General features: G+C 32.6%; 2 protein-coding genes across 3 annotated transcripts in view; both read left to right on the top strand.

Moving 5' to 3' along the window:
- The window catches only part of shi (dynamin-1 shibire), a 45,707-nt gene extending 35,573 nt beyond the window's left edge, over positions 1-10,134 (top strand). For both annotated transcript variants that reach the window (XM_072541917.1, XM_072541916.1), the window contains one exon: positions 8,051-10,134. In XM_072541917.1, the coding sequence (XP_072398018.1) occupies positions 8,051-8,114 (64 nt within the window). In that variant the 3' untranslated portion in view covers positions 8,115-10,134. The remainder of the gene's footprint in view (positions 1-8,050) is intronic.
- Positions 10,135-11,999: 1,865 nt separating this feature from the next.
- Positions 12,000-12,800, top strand: ND-ASHI (NADH:ubiquinone oxidoreductase subunit ASHI). The gene is made up of 3 exons (XM_072541317.1): positions 12,000-12,154; positions 12,213-12,433; positions 12,518-12,800. Exons 1-3 carry the CDS (start codon positions 12,073-12,075, stop codon positions 12,734-12,736), a joined length of 522 nt encoding a protein of 173 aa, XP_072397418.1. The 5' UTR covers positions 12,000-12,072; the 3' UTR covers positions 12,737-12,800.
- Positions 12,801-16,411: the final 3,611 nt, after the last annotated feature.

The raw sequence follows: 16,411 nt of genomic DNA, 5'->3' as shown, positions 1-16,411 counted from the left end.
AGCTGTCATCTGTCAATTCTGTGATACGATTGACTCTATGACAATTACGTCATAGTATGAATGACAGTTATGCGCCTCAAATGTAACACAATTTGTGACAAAAATTACTCGTTTTTTTTTTAGTCTAACAAAAGTTTATTTTTACCGTAAAAATTCGAACAAAAACAAGGCGAGTATGTACAGGCTTAGGCGTAAACTACCGTGTACTAGTAAAAAGACAAAAACAACACGCATTGTAGTGCTTGTATCTAAATTAATTGAATGTACATATACACAAAGAAAAACAAAACAAAAAAATGCCTTAGAGAACAAACCATACGACACATTCCAGATTTAGATTTAAAAAAACTAAAAGTGGTAGGTTATAAGTTCAGATGTGAATCTATAGGCGGTCTCACGACTTGGAAATCCTTAAGAATCGAGTTTGTATAGAATTTCCCCGTACGCGTTACACGCTATACTAATAGAAATTATATATTAGATAAGAGTACGGGTTATGAGATCACCGGTATACAGAGATCATTACATTACACAAAAGAAACAACTGTGCAGCACATAACGCACATACCGTATATATTATATAATGATGTTCTTCCGTGCAAAAGTTGCCTAACCTCAATGTCTATTATCTATATATTTATATAAGAATGTCGTGGCTAGCAGTAGACGACCCGAAATCATCTGCGCATCGTGATCCAACATGTTTTGATGCACCTTTTTGTGTTCCACCTGTTCCAAAACAAGTTTTCTCCTTTTGATCTTTTAAATACTGAAGTTATTTGCTTTTATTATCGTTAAAGTCGTTTTCGCGGCTCTTACCAACTTAAGAATCCTGATTTTGTTTTTAATTACGTGTAATAATAGTTTTCCTAGTAGCCGAACTAGTCACGACCTTATCGTAAGGCATACCGTTGGATTTTTATACATTTAGGAGCAATTTGTGCGGTCCGGCAACGCTGCATTCCGAATTTTGTCAGTTCTGTGCTAAGCCGGGATCCAGCGACGCGTGGAGTGTCAGTTCTCGCGCCAAACTTGCTAGTTGCTCGAAATATTGCTCGAGCCGTTCCCGTTGCGCAGTTTTAGTCAATTGTACACCTACAGAAACATGCTTACCAGACGAAGAGAAGAGGAGTAAAGAGGATACACAAGAAAAAAATGAAACCACCTATATAGGAAACCTTAACAGAGATAAAGAATTCAGAGATCCTGAAGATCCGGCCATATTCAACGTCGTGAGAATTGGAAATTTTAGCGCGAGCACTGGCATTGCACCCGCCGTTGGTTTTAAACTCTGGCGGGAGTTTACTGCGTCAGTGATGGCTTGTCGAGTAGAACGCGACGTTGCCGTTACGTCCAAAAATCCCTATATCTACAAAAACCACTTAGCAAAAAACACTTCGTAGAAAAAACTCACTACTTACTATCTATATCTTAAAATCTTGATGTTATTCGATGCTGTAAGTCGCATTTGGTAGAATATATTTTGCACTAACAGTTTTACTCATCATATCAAATTTGTGAAACGATATTAGCGATCGGAGGAGAATTTAACCGAAAATAATTTTAAAAAACCGTGTTGAGGAGGTTTTTTGAAACATTTGCTACGTGTAAGCCGTAGAAAATAGTAATAAATGCCTTTAGGTGCAGTCGGTTTTGCACAGTCTCGAGTATTTGTTATGTCTCAATCAATTTTTTTAGCAATACTTTGGAAATCTTCTCGCCATATCTGCAGGTGTCTTCCCACATCTATTTAGGTTTATATAGGATGCCGAACCAACAGATTATCTACATATCCGAGGGCCATCTCTTTCCTTTCGTCGTTCTCTATAACATCACCAAAAAAATAACATTGATAATCCTTTCGAAATATCTTTCTGAACTCTACAAGACCTCTACTAAGCAATATAGAAGATATTAATCTTCTTTCTATGTATTTTTTATCATTTTCTATCGAAGAAATTCCTCCATAACGGAAAATCGACGTTGTCAGATTTCTTGGTTTGTCAGCAAAACACGAGTACGTCTAAAGGCCTCGCTTAGAGTCAATTATTGACGTTTTTGACATTAGAAAATCTAGTGTACTTCTCGCGTACATATTCGATAATATTTTTGGCGCATTTCTTTGTATAGAAGTTGAAAAGAAACACCAAAGTACTACCGACGATATACGAGATGAGATAAGTAACAATAGTTCGTAAAAGATTATCTTTTTCGTTTTTCATTTCGATATGAAATGTATTGGCGCTTTCAGTATGATATATTAACGAGTTGTACCATTATTGTTAAATAATTTTAGAGGAAGTGCTAGATGTAATGTAATATAAAGTATACATTCAGTGAAACAAGTTAAATATTTGTTAATGAGGCGTTTCGTATCAAAACTATTCCCTCGTTGCTAATTTGTACGTATTTAAAATAGATCTATTATATTAGCATTGATTACAATCCTCGAAGGCCCAAAAAAATTTTAAACAAATCTTTGTCTGTCCTGATTCATTCAGGATATTTGTGGTACCTATAGACGGATTTTTGGAAATATTTCTTTTTGTCTATTTAAAATAAATTTACAAATGGGTTTATATCTCTAAAATGTAAAATTTAAAATTTAATATTAGTCAGATCTGGTGATGGAGGTGGCTATTCAATGACCAACACTCTTGTGAAAGAACTAGAAGCAAGTTTTCGAATCGATGTTTCTAATTTATTAATTATTCATCCTTACGTTTGAGTTTTTTACCAAAACTTAAACAGCTACAATTGTTTCGATGGTGGATCTATTGAAAATACGTTCAAACTGTGGGACGTGACTGGAATAAAAGTTAAATTTGATACGAGTGCCTCAATGCGCGATTTATTTTTTATGAAACTCTTATATTGTAAGAAAATAGACAAGGATATTCCAAAACACCGTTTTTTACGTAGACAAATTTTGTTAAGGTAATTTTTCACATAACGTTTCACTGTACAGTCAAATAACTCACGAGATTTTCGCACTGGAATCGATATCTGGTTGCAAGTAAAGTCTTTGGCAATTTATTTAGTACAAATTAACGATAAAAAAGTTTCCGAGAGGTATGTGTACAGATTTCAAAGGTTTGCTACTTTTGGTTTTAACAAAATATGAAAATAAGCTTGCGATAACGATTTTTAGTAATTTTTCTTAAAGTATTTTTGTATTAGCTGGAAAATTAGGTCAAGAAAAAACGATCATTGCATGTATCGATCAATTTTGCAACACATTTACCCTCAAACACAAGTATTATGAAGTAACAGGCCCAAATCCAAGTGCAGATAAAAAAAATGAATCTACATTGTTTATATATTGTTTATAAGTAAAAATTACGTTAAACTTGGCTTACAAATTTTTATAATTCTGTAAAATTCATACTTCCAGTCCACTTGTACTTCCAAACGTTTTTGTAAGTTAAATCGGTACACAACAAAGTTTGTGCGTATCTATAAACAAATCTTAAACAAAATTCCATGCAATATGCCAAAAAAAAACCGTTAAAATAGATCTTTAATATGTAATATCGATTTGCATAAACATTTTTTGTAACGTCACTGCTTACACAAAATAATATTTATTGCAGAAGTTCTCCGTCACTGGATTTTAGTTCGCAGTGTTGCCAAGTTGTTTTATTTTTAAGTAATTAATGCTTAACACGACAACTGCCAAATTAAAATAAATGTAAAAAGAAAAAATCATTACGGATGCAAAGAATGCCGCGGTTACATAAAGATATGTACTTTGATTGTTTTTTCTTGTACAAATCGTTGTTTTATCGTATTTGATCAACTGTAATCGACGACGATGCCCAAATGTTTTTAATAAACGGTTGTTCCGAACATCTTTGTTGAACAGGATCAGTTGATGTTATTTTTGACTGGATTTAAGAAAAAGTTATATTAAATGTTAACTGTTACCTATGTATCCGGGGTCTAGAAAAAGTCTGCGAGCTGTTTCGTCTGTGGAGTGTTTTTAAAGAGTCGTCAGTTGGGAAAAGTACTTTTTGTCTGTAAGTTTTGTACTTTAGTAAGTTATAAAAAGCATTTTGTTAAATATCGGTCATGCTAAAAATACTTTTAATAATTACCGTTATATTTTGAGGCTGTCTTCGGTTCAGGAAATTGCATCTCTAGATTCCTAAATAATTTGAAGAATCCTCGGCAGCTACTTGACTTTAATTTTTTAGGTATGCAAGGTCAATTTTTCTTTTTGCTCGTTTTGGCTTGGAACCGCTCATATTTATAGAGCAAAATCATATTTTATTAATATTTAAAGATACTCCACAGAACACCGGCCGCATAACTGAAAGTAATTTTTGCTCGACCCTGTATATGCTGACGATACAAAAAAAGAAGCTTTTGGTTTCTTTTCCGTTGAATGTGATTGTTGTAAATAAGAAGTTATATATTTTTTTGCCAGCTGATATATAATAACAAAAGGATAAATAAAATAAACCGAACGATGGGTCAGTGTTCACTTAGAGCACATGCCGTTAATTGTAGTTCTCTTTGAATGTGTAAATATAGGGTTAACATTACTGGTGTTTTATTTTCCTACTAACATTTTGACATGGCGCGGTAGGTGGTGGTTCTGGTATACTAAAGCATCTCAGATCGTTTTGGTTTGACCTTTTTTATCTAGTTTTAACGTCGTTTACAGCGCGAAATTACGTATTAACGCCCTGAGTTACTGGATTCGTTCCACGGGCGAACCAATCTGAAGCTCGGCATTAATTCAGTGGCGCCCGAACAAATGCCGATTTATAAAAGCCACACGAGAAAACATTTTGCTCAGCTGTTCTTTGCTGTGCTTCATAAAGTACGTATCATATGTTGTTCTCCTGTGAGAATCAACCTACTGTGGCCCATGCATTTTGATTCGATTACTTGCTATTAATTCCCTGTTCTAAATGGATCATTTCAGTACTTTATGATGTACAGTTATTTTTTAACGTTTAACACAGTAATTGAACAAACTCCAACTCCAGTTACAGCGATAAGGAGAAGGTAGAGGTGAGCTATAACCAGATCGTTCCTTTCAATGATTCGATTTTTTGCTATTGACGATTTGTAAAACGATTTGTATACGACAAAACATTTATTAAAATACGGTGATAAGATGATTTTTTATTCTTCTATTTAGCGTTTTCTGCATTTCTTGTACTGTGATTCTGTCCACTTTCTTTGTCTTCTTTCTTTGGTGGGAAATGCAGCACAGTGTGCTGCTACAAGACTTTCTTCTTTCTTTTGACCTACTTTTTTTATAAGTATATATTTAGATGAATATATTCAGTTCAACATGTTTTATTTCGCCAGTAACGTACATTTTTTGATAACATAATTAAAATAAAATAAATATATATATATATATAATATATATATATATATTATATAAATATATATAAATATATAAATATATATAAATATAAAATAAATAAAAATAAAAAGAAAACAATGCAATAAAAAAGGTCAAGCTGGAGCATTTGATGATGATCGGTATCTAGAATCACCACTGCGTAAAAGGATTTATCAGAGATATTGTTTCAGATAGTACTAGAGCCCAAATTACTGGCTAGTTTGCTCTTTGATAAATCCTTGTATCTTCCTTAATGCTGCAAAACGCTTTGCATTTGCACCCTACTACCTTGACGACTTTCCAAACATATAACTACATTTTGGTGGATGGTTTGAATATTTTTTAACTAACAACATTTTACGGAATCCTTGTTAAAGTATTTTATACAAAAAACTACAATATAAAATGCAGTTAAATATATTTAAGTTAAGAATCAGTTGAATATAACAGTCAAGATTTTTCAACTTTCAAAAAAACTGGTTTACGAGACAAAATATATCAAAAAATAGACTTGGAGATGTATAAAAATTGCATGGGTACTTTAACAAGGTTTCTTTGATTTGTGTATGAAGTATAGTGGTGATGGAATTGCTCGGCAAATGCAGCTAACATGGTTTGGGGTTTGTAAATGCTTGGTTTTGCGAAAAAAGTAAGTATCATTTAGCTATTTTGAAAACTTGCTTTGGGACACATCAAACACTTTATCTGCTGAAACGTTAATTCTTGATTTAGTGACAAGAACTCATGTTTTGATTTTCATTGAATGATTAATGTATTGTTTACTCCTTCACGTAATTCCAGTTAAACTTTTATTTATATTTTACCGTACGGATTAACTATTATACTTGTTTGTTTTCTCTCTTCATATTTCTATCTTGTCCTAAATAAACTTGTATTTTTCTATTGTTTTTCTCATGATTTTTCGTCTTCTTCATTCCTCTTTCCCTTTTTTTTAACGTTCTATCTTTTTTTCGTTACATTTTACTCCTTTTCCTGTTTTTACCGTTCTTTTTTCTTTTTTGTGTACTGTTTGAAATAAAATTGCCTTTTATGTCGTTTTTCTCATGTTTTGCCTTTGCCATTCCCTTTTCTACAATTCGGAGTAAAATTGACATATTTCGATCATTTTTTCCTTGTTTTTTTCTGTTCCTTTTCCAACATTTGGGTAAGTTTCCCCTCTTTATCTTTTTCTTCTGTTTTTATTGGGTTTTCCAGTTTTTCCACAGTTGCCATATTTTTTTTATTATTTTGTCTGACTTGCATGATCATTCTACCGATTACAAAGGCAATAATTAAGTCAAAAATGTATAAATTCATTTGTTAAAGTTTCAAGCTAGTACCAAATTTGAACAATAAAATTTCTGACATTTAAACCGATAAAAATGATATATAGTGCGTCCATAAAATAACATAAATTTATTATTAGCTAAATAAACATTATTAGAAATTCCCGAAACAGGGCAATTTTTGATTTGAATTCACAATTTTTTCGTCATACTTTCGTATGATAACGTCATCACTATTTTTTTTTTTAATGGAACCATGTAACCATTTTACAAACATTTCTGTGTTCATATTATCGTGATAGTCACTTGATTTTGATTTAGATGAAAATATTAAATCAGCACCTTCTATAAAACCCGATTTCCCTCCTGCATGTAAAATTATGTGTCGCTTCCCTTCTCCATCAGTATGTTTGATAGACTTTACGTTATCATCTTGCCATATTCTCTTGGTTGCACCCCTAGAAAATATCCATGTTTCGTCTAAATATATAAAATTTGCCCTTTCTTCTTTTAATTTAGAATATTTTCTTAGAAAGTTAATTCTTTTATGCACAACAAAACTTCTTTCACAAAGGGCTTTTCTGTTATCCTCCTTTTGAAATTTTTTGAAACCCAAATTATGTATCACTTGCCATAGACTTGTTCTGCCAATTTCGTCAAATTTTCTATCTTTTAATTCCGAGAGAATTGTATTTAAGGTCATATGTTCCTTGTTGGCTCGCATTCGATAAATGGTATCACGAATTTCAAATTTTTTCCATCTGGAATATCTTTCGTTTTCAATGATAGGCGAGTTTTTCGGTGATCTTCTTTCGACCGTTCATTATTGCGATTTTGTAATACTCCTCTTAGTTTGGTTTCACTAATTCCTAGAGCATCACATACGCGTTGTTGAACAGACATTACCGATTTTAAAGGATCGCCATTTTCTTTTTCATCCGTAAAATACTTATGTACACTACAATTTAGACTATCTACATCTAACACACGTCTAGGCATTTTTAAATATTTCCACCAAACATACAATGTCAACACTGGCAAAGAATCAATTCAACTGCAATATTGTAACAAATTTATACCTACCCTAATGTTATTTTAATGTATATTAAAATATGACCATTAATGCAGTTTTTACCTAATTTTCTGGGAAGTCGTTTACTGCAACTGGTTATCAATGAGTCATTAGCATAATTTTGTTAATCCGAAACCCGCGTAAATATAGCGAACCGACTATACTTTATGGACGCAATGTATAACACTCATTATTATTATTATTATGTTAAGAACAAAGTTCTCAAACGTTTAAAGAAGATGAAATTGTTCCGCATGGAATTGAGCTTGAAACTGTAACATTATAAAACAAAAACAGACACTACTATGGCTTTGGTATGCTTTTCAGTCGACCAGTACCTAACGTTCCGCCCAGAATTCCGGACCGACCTCATCCCGGAAGACCGAATTAGTTAGAAAACGGAGCTCTAGTCAAATTAACCTTAAGCCACTCACGCACATACACAAACATAACAACACTTGCTAGCTAGGGGACCAGAAAAGAGGGCGAAGATACGAGGAGAGGTCAGTCGGACCGTACGTATCATCTATGTTGTTCTCCAGTGAGAATCAACCTACTGTGATCTACGTATTTTATTTACTCGTACTGAGGTATGCGGATAACGTTAATGGCAAATAGTAGTGTTACATGAAAGCAAAAACTAATTCGTTATGATTTACAGTTATTTTTAATGTTTAACACAGTAATTGAACGAACTCCAGTTACAGCGGTGAGGAAACGTTAGAGGTGAGTTATAATTAAACCGTTCGATTCAACGATTCGATTTTTTGATATTGAATCCCTGTTCGGACTGAATTATTTCATTACTCATATTTGTTTCTAAAACAACTCTACCGATTTAAGTATAAAATTACGTTTCTGTGTCGGTTATTATGCCTCAGTTTATTATGGCCTCAGGTTGCACTACTGTTCGTTACTTATACTTTGAATAGCGTATAATTCTAAATCAGACGTGTTTATGTAAGTTTTGTATATATATATTCTGCTGAGTTTTGTAAATAATTTGTAGAAGTATGAGAGATGTATTTGTTTTTCTAAAGATAATTTTTTAAATTCTTTTTGCAGTTTCTTTTATTTACAAAGAGGAGTTTTAGTATTTCAAATGATCTTTTCAAAGATCTTCTTCTTTACATGCCATCTCCGCGACGGAGGTTGGCAATCATCATGGCTATTCTGATCTTAGATGCTGCTGCTCTGAATAGTTCAATTGATGTGTTTCCAATATTTCCATTCTTTTGTTGACTCTTCTCATGACTTAGTTGTTTGTTAAATGCTCGGTCCATGATATCTTCATGAATCTTCTAGACACCCACAGTTCAAATACTTCCAACTTTTTAGTAGTCGACGCATTAAGTGTCCATGCTTCTATCCCGTAAAGCAAAGCCGAGAAAATAGTAACACCTTGCCAGCCTAACTCTCAAGTCTAATTTCAGTTCTCTTGCACAAAGTACCTTTTTCATTTTATTGAAGTTTGTTCGTGCTTTCTCTATTCGAACTTTGATTTCTTTGGAGTAATCGTTTGTGTGATGAATTATTGTGCCAAGATAATTTTAGTTTTCAACTTGTTCTAAAGTTTTACCGTTAACTGTCAGTTAATTGTTGTAATCATTATTTTGGGTTTTTGGATTCTTTTTTTCTTTTAGTACTCATTGCCGTGATGATTGTACTAGAGATATCCAATTGGATCTTTAATGCAGTGGTTTCTCCTTGCCTTCTGCATCCTTATGCCGTCGAACTTGATTCATTCGCCTTTGGTGCCAATTTCTAAGCTTCAGGACATAAGAGTGCCCTTCCACTTACCAACTCATCTGCCCGAAGTCGTTGGTCAGTAAGTATGGGATTGCTTATACCGGCAATCGCTCGGTGAAATTTTTGCCATGTGGCTACCCTCACTTAGTTTAGCGTGCAGAAAAATGCAGTTTTCAACGATATGTTTATCTAATTGTTTCATGACTTTCTTTCTTGAAAGTTTGTCGCCTGCAAACTTCCTGTTACTGATTGCTATTAAATAAATGGCACTTTTTCATCATTTTTGAGCTTTTTATGTTACGTTTGCCTTCTTATCGTATATTACAGTCTAGAAAATGCATTTAACATGTTCTTTCCCTAGTTTTTTTCTTTTTGCTTATACCTAATGATACCCCTAAGTCACTGTTTAAAGTTGATAGGGGTGACTTAAATATTTTGTTTATTAAATTATAGATTTCGAATCATACGCTAGCATTACCAATCGGTATAGAGACATTTAGTGTTTATATTTTTTGGTTTTTGACAGGAACAGATTCAACTAGTCTTATACAATAGTATTATTAACGTTTAGGTCAATCTGTCCACTGCAGCTGTTGATTATTATTGTCGCTGATTTGTATTTATGTATATATGTCTATTTGTAATAAATTTATTTTTAATAAGTTATCTTTTATTTAACGCACCAAAAAATCCTCTGACTTAACACAGAATCTCAAGAAATAATAGGAGATCAGAAACCGCAAAAGATTATTCAGCAGATTACTCTGAATTTACAGAATCGTTCAAGAATAAATGATTTGAAAAAATTTGTATCAAGAGAGCAGAAATCACAAAGGGTTAGTTGAGAATACCCTGATATTATAGAATCATTGAAAACTCTTATTTTGAGAATTAATTTCGAAGTGAAAATCGAAACAATACAAACGTATTTTAAAGTAAAATTGTGGGTTATTAACAATCTTATACTTGTAGCTTGGATAAAACCCAAGTAGAAAACAGTTGCAGAACACTTGAGTGAGAACACAGTATGTAGTAGAACACTTGAGAATTTCGAGGATCTTTAGCGACTATTAACTTCTTCTTCTTCCCTCTTATATGTAGGCTTTAAAGCCTGTTTCTTCTTCAATATTAGCCTAATAAATTGTTTAAATTATCGCACCATCTTTTTCTTGGTCTGCCAATACTTCTTCATCTATTTGCTGACTTATCTCGTGCTATTCGTACTATTCTGTCCTCTGCTATTGTACTAATGTGTTCGTTCCACTTCTGTTTCCGTTTTGTCACCCATCCATTTATGTCTTCTATATTACATGCTCTCCCTAGCCAACAGACTTTTGTCTGATATTCGTCTCAGTATTTTCATCTCTGTTGTTTCTAGTAGTCGTCTCGTTCTAGATGTACCAGGTCTTGTCTCCGCCGTGTATGTTAATATAGGTCTAATTGCTGCTTTATAGATTCTTGATTTTGTGAACAGGACATCACACTGACCTTGAATATGTTTCATTACTTAGCTAAAAATTACCTAGGGCTGACCAATTTCTGGAAATGACTGACAATTGATTTTTGACTTTTCATCAGGTGGTATAGTAATTATATTTCAGAAATACTAACTGTAACATACTGATTTAGAAAACGCGGGAACCTACTGTTATTTTTAAAAATTTTATTGCGACAATAACTGCAATCCTGGTTTTTTTAGAATGTTTAATGGTCTGCACATGCGTGCTATGGTTACTGCAACTTTATTAATTATTTTCACTACAAAAACAAACTGACCAAATGTTCAATATATGAAAACATTTGTCTGCGTTTTAATCTCTATCGAATGCAATCATTTGTTTTATAGATTTCTATCAAAAAGGTGCCAATATCTTTTTGTCATTGAAAATTTTCAAATTCTAATAAAAAATGAACTCGAACTGACCAAACTCTAAAACCAACAGTATTTATTGTTATGGAATTTGAGCAATGACGTGCCAACATCCTAGAGTTTACTCTGATCTTACAGAATCTTTTAAAAATTACAATCGCCAATCTCGTCTTGAAATATTAGTTTTGTTCGCGGAGATAGTCCCTGACTGGTTTCTGGAAAATTACTGGATTACTGGAAAATAGTTAATTTTTGGAATTTTATAAGTCGGGATTGAAGGGGAAATGGGAAGAAATAATATACTGTTATTTTATATAAAATAGTATTTATTAATTATTGTTAAAAAATGTAAAAAGATCTTTCATCGAATTAATATGGCCCATTCCTCCTCCTAACATCGTTTCAAAAAGAATATCTTCAATTTGTGTTCTTCGACGCTGTATCATATCTGTAAACACAATAGAATGTTATTTTTGTTGATAATATATACATATAAAGCAGTTTTAATCAAATTTAAGTGTATTAAATAAAGTTGTTAAAATTTTTTAGTACAAACGATGTGGAAATATCGAAAACGAATTAAAATCGCACAGTTCGGCTAAAATCGATTGCCCACAATCGATTATTTGTAGGTATTTTAGATTTGCAATATTGGCTTCCTAAATTTTTTGACAGGTCTGACATTGACAATCACTGTTGTCTTTCCTTAAACTAATTTTTGTAAGAAAAAATGAGTAGCTTAATAAAAACATTAAAACCACCTAATTCATGGTTAAAAACCAACCCAATCTTATTTGCAGCCGTCAGAAATCGTAAGTTCGAGTTACATTGAGATATTCACGTTATAAAGGTTATGTTATGTAATTTTAGACTGGAATAAGGATTATAAACCTGGTCCATACCCTAAAACCGAAGAAGAGAGAAGAGCTGCAGCCGAAAAATACGGTTTACATCCTACAGAATACGAACCGTATCCAGATGATGGTACAGGCAACGGCGATTATCCCAAATTGCCTATGCAATCTGTAGAGTCTAGAGATCCATTTTACCCATGGGATAATCCCGAATTGAAAAGGAATTTCGGCGAAACAGTAAGTTCTTTTACCGATTATCGAGCAATTTTCTCTTAAATGAAACTTTCGTTGCACATCTATATTGATTGGTATTATTTTTAGTTCCATGCAGATTATGATTTACTGAGAGAAGACAGGTACGATGTTAGTGCCAAACTAAGAAAGCCATTGTCGTACCAGTGGGCTCAATTTTTAGGCGTCATGTTTGGCACATTTGGAATTTACTATCTTTTGGAAAATGTAAGAATGTTCCATGCTGCTGTACCCAGGCAGTATCCCAAAGATGGAAAGGTGCATTATACCTTCGAGCCAGCTGAGTAGATAATATATTTAATTTGTTTTAATAGATATTTGTAAATATGAATAAAATATAAAATTAACAGAACTGTTATTTTAGCATATTATATTGGACAATTTTTGACAACAAAGGTAAATGGCAAAGATCTCTTTCTTTAGAGCTTGCTTTTGCTATTTTTGTGACATATTTAAGCATTGAAATGAATTTGCTACTACTACTAAGGATTTCCACAGTTTTCACTGTCTTCCTTCACTCAACCGTTTTCTCCAATTTTCCCTGTCATTCCAGTCTCCATCTCGCAGGGTTCTTTTCTCCATAGCCTCGTCGATTTCATCTCTGAATGACCTTCGGGGTCTTCCTCTCTTTCTTCTTCCAATCGGGCTCCATTCTGTGATTTTGTTTATCCAGCGTCCTCTGTCCGCTCTTCTGACGTGGCCGTACCAGGATAGTCTCTTCTCCTCTATATAGTCGATTATGTCTGATTGCACTCCCATTCTCCGCTTAATCTCTGCGTTTTCAATTCTGTCTCTTTTTGTAAGTCTACAGCTTCTCCTCAGGAACTCCATTTCTACTGCTCTTATTCTACCTCTATTTCTCTTGTTTATTGTCCAGTTTTCGGACCCATATGTCAGGATACTTCTTGTCAGGGTGTTATATATTCTCTTTTTTGTCTTTATCGTAATGTTCTTATCCCACAACACTGAGTTTAGTTGTCTTATACAGTTTCTTGTTTGTCTCAGTCTGTTGTTTATATCTTCTTCTGTTGTTCCCTGGTTCGATATTATGGTTCCTAAATACTTGAATTTATCTGTTCCATTTATTTGTCTTCCCTCGTCTATCTCTAGGTTTCTCATATCCTTGTTTTCTGTTGTTAGGTATTCGGTTTTCTCTAAGTTTATTTCCATTTGCCATGAATTTGCCAGGATTGAATAATTTACTAAAAAGAACATCAGATAAATAGTTTAAATGGGAAATTCATTTTTGTTGAAATATTGCTCTAATGTTAGTTCAACACACTTTTTGTTGTGTGAACCAAAGTATAAAACATTTAAATGTAAGGATGGTAAGTACAACCAAGCACTTAATAACATCTACCACAAGATAAACAAATATTTTCAAAACAAGAAAAATATATTTTTTCTTTCAAAATGTGTGCTCAAATAATTAAATTTTTCTAAAAGTCTATTTAAAATCTGTTTTGGATTACATTATAGAACGTTCTTGGACTAAAAAGCCCCTCATCAGTGTTTTGTTACCTAGAATAAGTATTTCCACTTAATTTAAAGCAAATGTAAAGGTAAATTCTTGACTGAGATTGAAAAAGCAATGTGGTTACTCATTCTTACTCAGTGCACATGAGTTAAGTCACTAAATACCTAGGTAAAAACCCTTTAGATGGTACAAAATTCAATATGTCTTACATTTTACAGTTATTTAGTGACTAAGTCAAACTGATGATGGACTAAAACGTTCTAGGATGTACACTGAAAGGGATTTTCCAACTTTCCACCTTCCCATTAACATTTTGTATTCAACTTTCTTCTATTTTCTGTTACAACCTTATTGTCCCTTTTAGTTGCTCATCCACGTTTTCATTTAATTATTGTTCCCTGTTTCTTTTGCACTTCATTGTGCAATAACAACAATAATTTGTGTTGGCTCATTGGTAAAGTTTCCCTCATGTTTCCATCTCAGGATTTTTCAATATACCCTTAATTTTTTGCATCATATCATAACATAACATAATCTTTATTTTTAGAAAATAATATACATTCCGTGAACATAAAATTATTTAAAAAAAAACAGTGTCACAAACGAAAATATTATTTACTTATTCCTAACCGTTACATATACAAATAGTCCTCCACAGAATATGGCTCAAGAGCTACCAGTAATTTAAATATTTGATGTTTATACAAACTTAATCTTTCCTCCCTTTTAATAGGTTCAAGGCAGTTTATTAAACAATTTGATGCAGCAATAAAGAGCGTTTTTTTCTGTTATACTTAACCTGTGTATTGGAATTTTATAATTATATAACCTGGTATTTACTATACTATTGGGCTCAAAGTTCCTAAAGAGTATTTTATTCTTATATAGAAACAGTAAGCATTCTTGAATAAATACAGCGTAAACTGTTAAAATATTATTACTCCTAAAATGCCCTCTACATGATTCCCTACTTTTTAAGTCAAACATAACTCTGATTATTTTTTTCTGAACCAGAAATACATTATTTATGTCCCTACTGTGGCCAAAATTTATTAGACCATATCTAAATTTTGCTTCAAAATTAGCATGATACACTGTTTTTAATGAGTTACTATTCATGTATTTTTTTAGAACTCTAAAGCTGTAAATCACTTTACTCAAAGACATACATAACTGGTCAACATGTTTATCCCAACATAAAAAACTGTCAATATATAATCCTAAAAATTTGGTACTGCTGCTAATATTTAAAGTGTCATTATTTACAATAATACTGTTTGGCATATCTGAATGTGCATAATTTGTCTTAAACAAAAGAAGATCTGTTTTATTTTGATTTAAAACCAACCTATTCATAGAAAACCAGTCTTTAGCTTTCTGGAACTCTAAACTAGCATTAACGCTTAGAACAGACATGTCTTTACCACTGACTAAAATGTTTGTATCATCTGCATAATTTGTTATGCTGGAAGTAGTATTAGCCACTAGACCATGAAGATCATTGATATAGATCACAAACAGTAAAGGACCAATCACACTTCCTTGTGGTACTCCAATATTGATAGTGCTTTCAGATGAGATGCCTATTTCAGTGTTTTTATGTATTTTTACTAAATGTCTCCTATTTGCCAAGTAGGACTTAAACCAGTTCAATGCTGGTCCACGTATACCATATTTCTCCAATTTATCAAATAATAGGTCATGCACTAAACAGTCATATGCCTTTGATAGATCCAAAAAGAGACCCAAAGCCATATGACCAATCTCAGTACATTTCAAAATATCCCAGACAAATTGAAAAATCGCAGTCTGAGTTGATTTTCCCTGTTGATAACCATGCTGATTTGCACTAATAATATGACATTTTGTTAAAAATTCTGTTATCCGCCTATACATAGTCATTTCTAAGATTTTTGAAAAGGAACATAGAAGGCTAATTGGTCTATAGTTATTAATTAATTTAGGATCACCCTTTTTGTAAACAGGTGTTACTATGGCAGTTTTCAGTCATTCAGGAAATGCACCAGATTTTAGTGAATTATTTATGATTGTAGTGAGAGGATTCACTATCTCCTTTATACACAGTTTAAGGATTTTAGTGGGTATTTCATCAATTCCACAACTCATTTTGTTTTTTAAATTTTTAGTTATATCCATAATTTCAGTTTCTGTCACAGGTGCGACAAACACTAAATTTATGTTAGTTGCAATGTTGTCTTTATATTCAGTGTATTGTAATTGAGATAAAGTGTTATTTAAAGCAGTATTTAAGTGGATCATGTATTTATCAGCAATCTCTTGAGGACTACCCTCTACTTTTATTGAATTTACACTTTTTAATTGACCATTAATTTCGCTAACAATTTGCCACATGCATTTATTTTTGTTGGCAGCTTCAGACATCCTGTTTTCATATAGCTTTGATCGTTTTGTTATTAGTTTCTTATTATATTCTTTTTTTACCTGTCTATAGGAATCATAGAATT

Source organism: Diabrotica undecimpunctata, chromosome 8 (assembly GCF_040954645.1).
Source record: "Diabrotica undecimpunctata isolate CICGRU chromosome 8, icDiaUnde3, whole genome shotgun sequence".
NCBI classification, from domain to species: domain Eukaryota; kingdom Metazoa; phylum Arthropoda; class Insecta; order Coleoptera; family Chrysomelidae; genus Diabrotica; species Diabrotica undecimpunctata.
This window is presented reverse-complemented; position numbering and strand designations above follow the sequence as displayed.

Excerpts from the sequence above, each read along its gene's own strand:
- ND-ASHI (XM_072541317.1), top strand. The coding sequence starts at position 12,073 with ATGAGTAGCTTAATAAAAACATTAAAACCACCTAATTCATGGTTAAAA. Across the intron at positions 12,155-12,212 it reads ATTTGCAGCCGTCAGAAATC|ACTGGAATAAGGATTATAAA; the intron begins GTAAGTTCGAGT and ends ATGTAATTTTAG. Across the intron at positions 12,434-12,517 it reads AAAGGAATTTCGGCGAAACA|TTCCATGCAGATTATGATTT; the intron begins GTAAGTTCTTTT and ends TATTATTTTTAG.